A 13,415-nucleotide genomic window follows, 5' to 3' on the forward strand; every position below is an offset into this window, starting at 1 on the left:
ATGTTGATTGTTTCACCAGTGCCTCCAGTGCCCACACTGTACTGCACTACAAAGCAACAGTAACATGGTGCTTACCGGTTTCTTCTTCTGACTGCAGTAATTTGGTGGCTTCAATCAAAAGAATTTCACTTCGTTCTTTAAGAAATCCAATCTGAGTGTTTACACCAAAGACAGCCTAAAATATAATGACACAAACAACACATGTAGGACATGAACATCTGTAGTGCTGCCTGTAACTTATTAGCCATGGATGCTTTTGATCAGTCTTGGTGAAATGTGTATTGTGTTCTCAGTTTAGTCAACATGACTAAATGACAATACCAGTAGGCACAATTTGCAGTATCTGCTTGAGAAATGATGGGGACTGACAGGGGCTGTTTCAGGTTAGGATTGAAGGAAATATCATACTATTGTCCCTCCCTATTAATAATCATTGCACCATTTTTCAAATAAAAAAATATGTATGTATGTATGACCAATCTGTACCTTTCAGTTTATCAGTTTACTTATTCTCAGGAACTAAAAATGCAATGGAGTATAACAGCTACTAGATTGAACCCTATATTGCCAACCGTTGCATTCTGGCTGTGGGAAAAGCATGTAACAGTAAAAAAAATAAATAAAAATACTGTATTCTCTTACTTGAAAATGGTATTTTTCAATGTAGTGATCAATATGTTTAAATTACCTTTTATAAGCTGTAATTGTGGCAATTAGTGCACAGCAATGAGGTTGAAAAACATGCTTACATTATGGACCTTTGATAATATTCTTATAGGCACTCTTCATGTGTTCATGTACGTACTGCCACTAGAGGGCTTTCATTTGTTTATTATAGCTGAAGTATATTCAATGTATGTGCGTTTGAAGAAACACCATTTTCTGAAATGCATTTGCAAGTTTACCATTAGTATTGTGATGAAACTCTCTATCCCTTAGTATGATTGAAGGGACAGAAGTTCAGCTTCTAAACATAGACCGAGACATGATGTTGACAATAAAATGAACTACCGTGAACTTATTATTCTGCTTTTAACTGTCAACTTAATGACTGAGGAGTATACTGTATTCACTACCTCACTCTCTCACCTTTATTCCTTACATTTTAATACATATTCTAGCGCTTGTGAAATGTGCCGGATTGATGGCTGAAGACTGAATGCCCCTTTTTTATCAACAGACATTTTCCATTCTGCTAAGTGTTTATTTTTGAGAGGGGTGCAACAATCTAAACAGCGTTTTCATACTTACATCCTCAGCTCTCTCTGTGTAGTTGAATGTAATTACCGCAGTCTCATTTGCCTCTTCAACATACTTTGCAATGTTTTCGTACACATTGGAAGCGTTTATTGCTTTCTGTACAAACCCGTTGGCATCAATATTTTTCAAATAACTGTGAAAACAGAAACAGACTTAGTCAAAGCTAAAGCGCATGCTAAATATTTTTTAATTAAGTCTCTACAGTATATCTTAAAACTTGAAGCTGCTACTATAAATTATTTTTCATTACCCATTTTATATCACATAGAATAATAGCATTAAAATTGCAATATCAGTTGAAATTTGACTGCTGTGCCTTTCTTAATCAAACTCCCTCAAAAAGGTATACGTTCTGTAAAGAAACAACTTACTTTTCCAACTCGGCGGCAAGTTTCTGAAGTTCTTTGGCATAGTCTGTGGCTCGAAGAACCAAGTCTTTGTCATATCTCGACAAATTAGCTTCCCTTTCCCTCAAGAGTTTGTTGGCCCCATCGATCGCTGCATGGAACTCTGACACGTTCTAGATTAAACAGTAAATTAATTAATGGAATTATTGGACAGATCTATTTCAAGCTGCAGTACCCCCATATTAAAATATATGTTATTGGTGTCTTTGCTATATTCTTAGGTACACTATTTTTCAACAGGTACTGTAGTTTACATTCCTCAAAATAATTTCCTCAAAATAGTTTCCTCGATCCTTGAAACCTGCTTGCTATTTTGATAGAGATGCAGCAATTAATTAACCTCTCATCTCAGCCACAGGGGACAGGACAGAATCCGTGATGGCAGTGTATCACACAACACTGCCCGTTACACTCTTCCCCCTTTTAACCTCAACAATCGGCTGCCGCCACTATGAGATCCGGGTCACGGCACTAATGTAACAGGGCGGAGGCTAGGTACGAGCAGAGCGACAAGGGACAGAATCCACAACCACAACACTGCCCGTTACACAACGAGAAATGTCACAACCTAATGAAAAAAATGGACATCCTGCTTTTTTAATGATAATGTTTTCACAATGCATATATAATCCTTGATGCATGCTTTCAGTTGTATTTTTTAACTGATACATTTGTTTTGAACCCACAAGTTGTGTCAATACATGTGCTCTCAATGCATCACTTATTGCTGATTATCCCGTCTAATCTGTGATTAGGAAATTGGTTACTGATTGCCCATCTACATTTTGGCAGATTGGGTCTTTGTTGACCGGGGTACTGTCGAAATGTACCCTGGGTATATGTCGGTATGGCAGATTGGGTCTTTGTCGACCAGGGTCTGTCGAAATGTACCCTGGGTATATGTCGGTATGGCAGATTGGGTCTTTGTCGACCAGGGTCTGTCGAAATGTACCCTGGGTATATGTCGGTATGGCAGATTGGGTCTTTGTCGACTGGGGTCTGTCAAAATGTACCCCGGGTATATGTCGGTATGGCAGATTGGGTCTTTGTCGACCGGGGTACTGTCGAAATGTACCCTGCGTGCATGTCAGTATATTGAAGTGCACCCTGGTTTAGACAAAGCTATCGTTTGGTACCTCAGCATGTTACAGATGTACCCTGGTTTCAAGATGCATCCCTTTGTCACGACATTTGTCAGACCTACATATGGTAGCGGAACGCTCTGAGGCGCACTAGTTCTATATTACCAAGATACTCCACTCCGCCTTTACTTCCATCATGTGGCGCACAATGGATCATGGGCTATAAAGAGAGCTCAAAGACAAAGACCCAGTTTGCTACATTTTGTCATTCTAGAAGTCAACTAGTTACACCCCTGGAAGCAAACACAATTAAAAAGGGGAGAGGCTTTTGTTCTGCATTATGTTTTACATATAAAATGAAGGAGCTCATCCTCTAATATCCTCGCTAACATTTTATCTTCTGTGATATAAAAATTATTTAGTTAAAAGAAAATTCAACAGGAAACAAGTATGGTCAGATTTTTAAGGCCACACTGATAATATTGCTCAGCATTACTGTACCTTTATCATAATTTCCAGTTCGCCAACGTCAAGGCCTGTGTCAATTATAATGCCTCCTGCAAGCTGTAGTGTCTCGTTAGCCTCTCCATAGTCTTCCCTCAGCTTTTGCTGCAAGTTCTGTAAAAAGCGAATCACGCGCCATAGGTTAAAACTATGAAAACTCAGATCATACAAGGACATTACTTAATTTAAACTGATTTACCCACTTTCACTTAAGAAAGGTGTTGTAATCAGCCAATCAAACACTCAGGTGCTTTCTCGTGATGCTTTCCGCAGGTTCTGAGTTTAAACTCAAAATCTGATGATAACCTCAACAGAACTAGAAAACTGCAGACACCTATAGCAACCGAACTTACAGTATAGGTTTATTATAGCCTTTAGCAAAATACATAAAACATATCACCATTATCCTTTTCAGGATGTTTTTACAGCCAATCATTACCGCTCTAACACAATTAACATAACTGCGGTTGTTATGCTGTTGTGTTCCCTTAATATTACCTGTAAGTGCTGTCATTCAAGTACAAATAAGAAGATTTACTACGTTTAGTCAAATAACTTACATTTGCAATGAATAGTAGGTGCTTATAGGAAGCCAGAGATAAGGTAGGAAAACATACTAAAGCTTTATTGCACGACTTTGCTATAGTTTTACATTTCCTTGTTTATAAGCTAACATTTTATCTGCATTGTCACCCCTTGAAAAGTACTGAAACAAGAATGATTAATTATAGCAATAAGTCATTGCAGCGATCACTAAATATTTAATTGGGAATGTTGAATAAGTCATTTACCCGTGTCTGTATTCCTGCTGGAGCATTTTATGTTCACATTTGAGGTACATAAAAAGTGGAAGCCTTTTAAAAAAAAATTATAATAGAAAAATAATAATTGAATTATGTTAATATAGAAAATCCTCATCATGAAAGACAGTAGACTGTTAATTTTTCATTGGCGAATCCACCATCACTTTGTTTTTTTTTCTTATTATAACTCATTAAAACAATAAATAACTATGAAAAATGTCAACAAGAATACAAAAACTTTTTATTAGAAATGTGATCTTTTAAAGGGCGTTCCACTTTAAGGAATTGACTGAGGCTTGACATTAGCCCATGGCTAAAAGGCACAACAGCACTATTGTCAATTGATAATAACAAAACAATGGCCAACACAGAATCCCATCAGAGGTTCGGAAATTGCAATTTAAGGGAGGAAAGCAGATTTTCAACACTGTTGCCAAAAAGTAAATGTATTATTAATAACTTGATTTTTAGAGAACATCCTAAAGCAGTTTCAAAATGGATCCATTCACTTTTTAAAAGAATGTGATTTTATGTGTTTTGACAGACTTTAGTTCAAGTCAACTATACATTTTATTACCAACTCAAAAGCAAGTGAATAAGAATTCTGCAGCATGATTTGTAAAGGCCAATCCAGAACACTGCTCATCTTCTTGGCTCTGTTTATATAAATATATATCTTTTTTGAGTCTTCATTTTATATGTTTATGATTTAGTGTTTAAAGTTAGAGATAAATTAGATTTCAACGTCAAACAGAAAAGTTTTTTTCTTTTTTTTTTTTTAGCTAATTCACCATCTTGCTGATTTTGTGCATCACATGCATAAAGATTTTGTGCATATGGGATGCTCCCACTCTGACAGACTGCAGCCTCTGGAACATTGAACTAATAGGGATACAATGATAATTTAAAACACATTTTTATAGATAGCGACTGACTATCAGTCAACCTAAATGTACATATCCCTGAGAGGACTGATATTGTGTTTAGTTTCAGACAACAACTGAAATTTTGCGCTCTACATTAATTAAGCAATGATGCCAAAATTCCACATGCCTTCTTCACCCATCATGTCATTACAATGTGGGGGTCTCACAGAGCTCGGTCTGAGGGCCGGACACTGCTGTCGAGAGTTACCTCATTCTCCTGGAATCTGACAAGGTTTTCTTTGTGTTTCTCCTCAGCCTGCTGAGTGGTTCTCACTGCCCCCTCAAGGAGCTCCCTGGTGTCAGACAGCCTGCTGCTGAGCTCTGAGAGCTTGTGCTGGATTGGAGAAACCAGGCCTGTGGTGCTGTTCAGCTTCTTCTCCAGCTGAAGAACACGCCTTAAAACTAAACCACATATACTGTTAATGTATAACACAGCCACCGGTAATCTGCCCTTTATTATCACCTGTGAGGGGTGACCCCTGTTGACCCCTGAACAAAAAAAACGCTTATGCAGTCATGATGAAACTTAGTATCAACATTATTTGTGTATGGGGCGTGAGGGGATCTATGGAGGTGTCTTTCTCTGTCTTTACATCCGTCTGTCTGTATGTTACACTGGTACACTATATCAGTGATTTTAATATACTTTACCATGATACTAACACAATTTGCTTACCTAAAGACATCTTAAATACCACTTATCCAATTTTCATTAAACACATTTCTTATTCTGTACATACGGTTTATACACATCAAGGCTGTCCACACAATAAGTGTTACAATATGTGGGTATAATGAAATAGAAACCTTTTTTACATGCAGCAAAACCATTAACCAAAGGCAAGGTGATACAGTAGAACAGAAATGGCCTTTGAAATGATATATTTCGGGTTTTTTTGTAGAACTTACTTTGATTCGCTTTCATGGATTCCTCAGTAGCGATGGGTTCATTTAGAGACACATTCAGTTTTCTCATAGTGTTCACCATGCCCTCTGCCTCCTCCTTCCTCCTGGTGCTTTCTTCAATAGATAGATTATGTTGTAGACTGTAGTAGATCAGCTTGCCAATAATGTCTGCCGGCGATAAAAGAAACAACAGAAGAACGAGACTGCAGTTAAGATCATGTAATAAGAACCCAATGAGTCACTGGATGTTAATTGTGTCATAACCTTCATCAAAGTGATATGACAATGATATCTGCCAGCCTGCAATCTTAACTGGGGTTAACATAATCCCCACTGAAACCATATCTGATCTGTTTGCTGCCACAAAGGTTTTATTTCTAGCGTTCATATAATCGCATAACTACTAAATCCAGTGTGTACCTTGAATGCTATTGCTCACTACGATGAGCTGTTTTTCAAGGTGATCTGCACGGCGGTAGGTGTCTTGTGTCTCCTTCTCCACTTCAAGTCCTTCAGAGATTGTTGTATTTTCCTAACAAACAGAAACCACAGCATTATTAATCACTACTTTACATTTGACCACAATCTGCATATTCTACAGCACAGCATTAGTGAAGCCCCAACCTGGAAAAACTGATGCTTGGTTTTATGGAAGCTGCATAAAAGTTCATTGTTTTGAATAACTGTACAATAACAAATATAATATTAAGAACATAAGAAAGTTTACAAATGAGAGGAGGTCATTTGGCCCATCTTGCTATATTGCATGGGTCAGACTGTATTATCACACAATAATATGTACTGTCCAAAACCATCAAGAGACATATATTATTGTGATGTTTTTTCATCATTCTTTTGGTATGAATCTTCCAGTCATTTCTTTTTTATTTTTCTTGGTTTGTTCATACATTTTTGTGTGTAGAATACATGGATATATGTATTGCAATAAAGCATTTTCTTTTTTTTTTAACATGGTCACCTGTAATGCATACATGTTTTTAAATGCATTTTAAAAATGAATTATCCTAGTTTCATTTATTACAGCAACATATTTTGTATCACAGTTTGGACAGAATTGACATACCTTTTCAGCCAAAGTGTTCAAATCTGACTGGAGATTTGAGACGGCATCCTCAACATCATCTGTTTGGAGTAATCTGTGCTCAGACTGGCTGCTCCACCCGGATAATTGGCTCTGTGATTGAAAAGTTGGAAAATGAGTTGTCCTTTGAAAATCTTGTTTAATGAAATAAATACAAATAAAAATAACAATCAAATCTACTGTATATTTACAGATGACAACCATTAATATACTCCATAGTTAGTGATTAGTTGTGCATTCAATGTCCATTCTTTTCAGTTTTCTCAATAATAGATCTGATTAACACAAGTAAAAACTCTATGAAATCATTATAAACCAATAACAACCTTAAAGGGGAGGGTGATATTTGTTATAAACATCTCTTGCTGTTACCTGCTGTAGCGGAACCAATTATATATGGCCATGCCCTTTTATGAATGACCTAACTGTGTGTGAGTGTGCTGTATATTACCCGTTTCCTTGTAAGTGATCATGAAGTCCCACAGTTTGCAAGAGCTCTATAAAGTTGGTGATTAGCAAGCATACATAGAAGAACTAGACTCACAGCTTATGGTCTTGGCTTTTTTGTAAGTTATATTCAAGTTTGTAGGTTGTGTAAGCTAGAAAAGTGGTTTACCCCACAAGATCTTGGACAAAGGGATACAATATCTAATAGAAGTCTAATAATAATAATGCTGTTGTTCCTGTAATTTTCAGTACCTTGAGGTTCTGGGTTGTGGTGTTGAGGTGATTCAAGTGGTTGTTGGCAGCAGCTCCACTGGAAATGTTTACCATGTTTGCTTTGATTTCTTTCATAGATTCATTGGAAAACCTCAGGTCCTCAATTAAATCCCAGATACATTTATCACAGGCTGGTTGGCAAAACAGAACATGAGTCAGTGATTATTCAGATTTAAAAGCACAGACATTTGGTTTATTTCTCTCTGTGGAACATAAAATTCATGGCAGTAAGCTGGTTTCAGTTACCTTCTTCTGCATACTGTACATCATGTACTAATACTAAAAGAAACAGATTTAATTATTTAACAAACACTACATTTTTTTTCTATACAGTTCTCCTTCAACTTTCTACTTATATCCACTTGCAGTTTTCTCTTTCTATATGATTTCCATGTTTTTTCTAACTAAATCCTACATTTCTCTCTCAGCATATGTGACTAACAGTACATTACAATAATTGACCTATTTCCACATAGTACATAAGGTTAAGGTCTGCTATGTGCACACCAGAATGGGAACTATCATCAAAGGTCATGCATACATGAATGGATAAAGCCATGAAAGGTTAGGGTTAGGGTTAGGGTTCGGTAAATGAATGCACTCAGTCATGTATATCCCCTGTTTTTTGTTCAGAATCTATGCGTTCCATGACTACGTTAGTGGTTTGCAGGGGCTATATAAAACAAGTAAGGATTCTGACCTACCCAGTCACAATGAGGACCTACAGTAATTTCCCTCAAGACGGTTCTATACCAGAATGTGGATACAGCCAGAACGCAATCATTATACTCAACAATACTAGGCATAATACTGGTCTTTCTCTAATGCAGCGTTTTACAACATTCAGATTCCTAAAATGCCCTCGCGTTGGTCCAGTGATGTCGTTTTTTTTAATGATATGCCATTTACTACTCAGGAAAAAGCATTGTGCTGAGTCCAGTGCAGACAGTAAAAGCCTGACCTGTGCACACTGAATAATGAAAAAAGCAATGAGGTAGGCAGAGTGACAATGACATTCACGCACTAATCATATTTGCCCAGAAATGGTTTACTTGATTTTACACTATATCAGCAGCAGGTACACACAGTTAAGTAGGTCAACACATTGAATTGTTAATGCAATATTTTTCAATTGACATTTACCCAGAGATTTCAGTCTACTTTAATCAATACCTGCCTGCTTGCAGTTACTGTATGTCCTAATGAAACACTTCCTGGATAACGTGAATCGACAAATAACTCGAACCCACTGGCCCATGCTGTGTTATACAGAGAATAACAGCAACCTTAAATACCCTGAGTGCTATCTGTAAATTAGTACGATGCACCAGCATGTAATGTTATCTAATGCAGTCTAATTTCCACATTCACTCAACTTACTTATATCACAGGCATTGGTAGCTGGTGGTATAACAGGAACTGAAAGACATTGCCCAGTTTCACTGTTGCATGATCCTCCTGCACAATCACATTCTAGAAATCAAAATATTAACAGTTAAGCCTATGTAAACAAGGACACTTTTGGGAATCTTTGGAAGCAACTGTTTTCTGAGATATTTTAAGTTATTTTCACCGTGTGAATAGTTCAAGCCACAGCATACAATATAAATAATCTTGATTTTAGCTGCTTAGTGAAACTTGCTTGAAAAGTCTCCTGAAAATATATGGGCTTCATGTTTAGGCACGGTTCAAACAGTGAGGACCAGAAACACGAAGCCAAGTTGTGGGTGGTTCTCTGCAATAGGGAGCAGCCTTAACAAAGGTCCCAGCAGGTCATTTAAAATTGGACTGAGCCTCCTAAGTCACCTGTTGTACTTGCCAATATTATTATCTACAGTGTAAACTTAATCTTGAAGTTTAACAAACAGATCCTATTGTGAATATAATAAACAAAAGAACATAGTATACCTCAGTGAAACAGTTATCAAGCTGTCTCTAGTCAGCTATACTATGGTGATAGTGATAGCTATAGTATGAGAATAACCACCAGATACAGTGCACTTACTTTGGCAGCCAGAAGGCCCATAGTTCCAGTAGCCATTCTTACAGCGCTCACAGCGCAGGCCAGCAGCACCAGGCTGACATACACAGGCTTGTGTCACAGGATTACAGATATCGTTCACAGTGGCCACGCCGCACATGCACCTCCTGCATCCATGGCAACTGCTGAATCCATAGTGACCGACCTACTCATACCGGAGGAAATACTCATGAGGGTTATCTGTTTATGGTAACCCTTTACATGAAGTGTCTCTAATTATTGTGTATTTACCTAGTAGTTACTTAGTAAATACATATGTATTTACACATAAGTGCAATGTTATTATACATAGTTACAACACATTAACTTATGTTAATGTGTACATTTTTGTGCATGATAAACCCTAAACCTAACCCTATCCCTATTCCTAACCATAAATATAACCCTAAACCTAACTCTAACCCCTCTAAACCTTTTCTCAGAAAAAGATTTACATGTCAAGTACATTATAACTATGCATAACAGCATTGTAATTATGTGTAAATAATACACATATATTTACTATGTTAAATACACAGTAATAAGATACACAATGTAAAGTGTTATCCTGTTTACACAAACATAATAAAATGTATATCCAGTATCTTCCATCCACATACCATTCTCTTACTACTCTAAAATAATTCAGCTGATATATTTATAAAAGTAATGTCTCTCAGACAATTGTTAATATTCACTGCAAACTGAAGATGCCTAAGATGCCCAGCTGTTTTATATTCCTTTTCTTACCTCACAGCGGTCACAGTAAGGGCCTGTGACTCCTGGCTTGCAATAACACCTTCCGGTCCTGTCATCACAGGAGGCTGCGCCACACGTATCACAACTGCATTCTACAGATAATGCAGAAAAACACACACTAGAACTGGATTGTGACCAACATGAACTGGCATCATTTTATATTAGAAATCGAGTGAATCAATCGATTGGCAAACATTCCTAATCATCTCATAATTCTGAGAGCACTGTTTAATTAACAAACTATTAATTAAAAAAAAAAAAGAAAAGTCATATTTTTTAGATGACCCCATATGGCTAATGGTCAACACAACCAAATCCAATATGTCTTGCACTAATTCTGGTGTACAATGATTATATTTTTGTATTGCTAAAATACTAGCATACTTCATGTCCATGCATTTCCCCCACTATATATAGATATGCAAAAATGTATGTAATGTATACTACAGTGGAACCACTATCTATCTTGCTACGTTTTGGGCCGATGTGAAAGTGGTAGTCCTAACCCTTCATGATCCTGGACTGTTGAATATAATATAAGCTCATAAATGAAGAAACATCATAGTGTTTATTTGTGGTTTTTTTTTTTTTTTTTTTACCTCTGCAGCTCTTAGCGCTGATGGCATCCCCATAGTAACCAGGAGCACAGCGCTCACAGTTGACTCCTGTAGTCTTGTGCCAGCAGTTCTGACAGTGGCCAGTCGTATTGTGACAATCACTGAAGATCAGGTTAGGATCAGAGTTCCCATTGCAGTTACATTTCTTACAGGTGCCTCCGATCAACAAAGGGTTGCCATAGTAACCCGGGGCACATCTAGTCAGTAATAAACAAAAGTTGCAGTTGAGTTAATACAGTTTATATTTCTTCAGCAATTGTTATTTAAAAATGCATTTAAGTTTCTGCCTTGTGTTTTTACACCACTGGACAGTAGAAATAAAAATGTAGAATACTCTTTAAGAAATGAGATTCAAGGTCATATGCAACACAACAATTAGTATTTTATGAACCATAATACATCTGAGGAATATTAAAATTGGCAAACCCCAACTGCTAAAACCTGACTTTTCTTCACTTTTTTCTGGCTCAATGTAGTCTGTCATGGTAGCATATCCTTTGGAAGACATATAGTAATAGTTTTTGCCCTGGTCAAAAACTGACCTTTTTAAAAGTCCTTGTAAAAGTCCTTGACAGGACACTGACTGATTCTCACCTTTAATTATTTTTTCACACAAGGTACAATACCGCAATATTGCTGTTGCTTTTTAAAGTTGGTCTCTTATCATTGGTCCTATACGTACCCTTTCTATTCCATTTCATTTACTGTATATTCTTTCCCCCTGACGTCCGTGTGAAACCACTGCTGGATAACACTGGTACAGTGAAGAGCTTTGTATCAACAGAAGTACTGACCTTTCACAGATGGGTCCAGCATAACCTTCCTTACACATACACCGAACTGCGCTGCCCTTCTTTTCACATGAAACTGCAAAGCTGACAGAGAGAAAAAAATATATATACAAGGAATTAATAGACATTTACAGATGTCTAACACGAAGACTAGTTATTACAGTTTAGTATCCATTTTGTAAAAGAGCACAAAGTGGGTTGGTCATGTTATACCCAATGTGTAATTAAAAAAGATTTGTAAAATAAAGTGCAACACTGTGTATAATAGTGTCAGACAGATTCCCCATAACTTCAAACACACAATCAAGAACATTAAATACTAAGGACTGTAAGTTTTATGTTAGGTTAATGTTAGGTTTCATTTTATAAAAGGTAAAACGGTTCTGAAATGTGTGTCTACTGGTTCTTTATTTTCATTCACAGGTAGATTCTCACTGGAGGTGTCAGTTTTCAAAAAGGCAAATGGCTTAGAACATACTTATTGGACCTGACTGGAAAAGGACATGAGCAAGGCTTGCAGATCAGCTGACCCTCCTCAGCTGTATCACGAACGTATCCATCAAGACACTCTTCACAATAATCTCCAGCTGTGCTGTTTTGACAATTCTACAAATCAAGTCAAAGGGAATATTAGAGCATATGCTGGGACACATTTACATGCAAAATATGCATTACTGTTGAAACAGAAAATAACAACTGACTGTCGATGTTACAACATTTGTATGAAACATCATCTTGCTACTTTAATTTTACTTTTCCATGTTCCTTTGGCTTGTATTGGCTTTACTTCAGTTGTTTCCATGGTATCTCCTTGGACCACCACAAGCAAAGTCAGGATCTGGCAACTTGCCACTTTCTCATCAGAAAGTCTGTGGGAAATTCAAGTCTTGCCTTAAACAATGTACTGTATATTATTCAAGTTATGCAAACACTAACATACCAAAATGTTTTTTTTTTAATATATATATAAAAGTCCATTTGAACTGTAAATTGAGGAAAATCCACTAATAACAGTGAACATTTTAGCCATTATTGTAACTACAAAATACAATGAACAAGAAAGCACTAATAAGTAGGACACAAAATCCTATGCATGGTGTTTCAATTGACTCTACATTCCTATTTGTACTTTTGTTTATTTATTTCTTTGTGAATACAGCACCTGACAGTGGAAGAAAGGGTGATAGAAATGGAATGATAGACTTTAGATACAGGGAACTGTAAACAGGTAATTTATTTATATTATATTGCTTGAATTCAAATATACATGTTAGTACTTAGAGATCTACCAATCAAACTGAAAACATGTGTTTTCATATTCTAGCAGTCAGATCGATGGTTCTAAACAGCTGAACAAAGTGTTAATGTTTACTTAATATATTAAAATATTTGATAGATTATGTTGCACATTTGTAAAATATATTCATTATGTAGTAAGATCAAGTTTTTAAATGTGACAATGACCTAATTCTGGGGAAGTTCAGTATCATGTGGCAGAAAGAAATGTATTGTGGCAGT

General features: G+C 36.6%; 1 protein-coding gene across 1 annotated transcript in view; it reads right to left on the reverse strand.

Moving 5' to 3' along the window:
* The window catches only part of LOC117411581 (laminin subunit alpha-4-like), a 44,594-nt gene that overhangs the window by 22,968 nt on the left and 8,211 nt on the right, over nt 1-13,415 (reverse strand). Inside the window, exons 3-17 of the mRNA XM_034019234.3 lie at nt 12,376-12,503; nt 11,901-11,981; nt 11,089-11,303; nt 10,481-10,581; nt 9,716-9,896; nt 9,091-9,183; nt 7,690-7,841; nt 6,973-7,083; nt 6,309-6,420; nt 5,892-6,056; nt 5,191-5,384; nt 3,251-3,367; nt 1,632-1,780; nt 1,252-1,393; nt 76-175 (exon numbers count right to left, since the gene is read on the reverse strand). Of these exons, the coding sequence (XP_033875125.3) occupies nt 76-175; nt 1,252-1,393; nt 1,632-1,780; nt 3,251-3,367; nt 5,191-5,384; nt 5,892-6,056; nt 6,309-6,420; nt 6,973-7,083; nt 7,690-7,841; nt 9,091-9,183; nt 9,716-9,896; nt 10,481-10,581; nt 11,089-11,303; nt 11,901-11,981; nt 12,376-12,503 (2,041 nt within the window). The remainder of the gene's footprint in view (nt 1-75; nt 176-1,251; nt 1,394-1,631; nt 1,781-3,250; nt 3,368-5,190; nt 5,385-5,891; nt 6,057-6,308; nt 6,421-6,972; nt 7,084-7,689; nt 7,842-9,090; nt 9,184-9,715; nt 9,897-10,480; nt 10,582-11,088; nt 11,304-11,900; nt 11,982-12,375; nt 12,504-13,415) is intronic.

This window comes from Acipenser ruthenus, chromosome 6 (assembly GCF_902713425.1).
Source record: "Acipenser ruthenus chromosome 6, fAciRut3.2 maternal haplotype, whole genome shotgun sequence".
Taxonomy (NCBI): Eukaryota; Metazoa; Chordata; class Actinopteri; order Acipenseriformes; family Acipenseridae; genus Acipenser; species Acipenser ruthenus.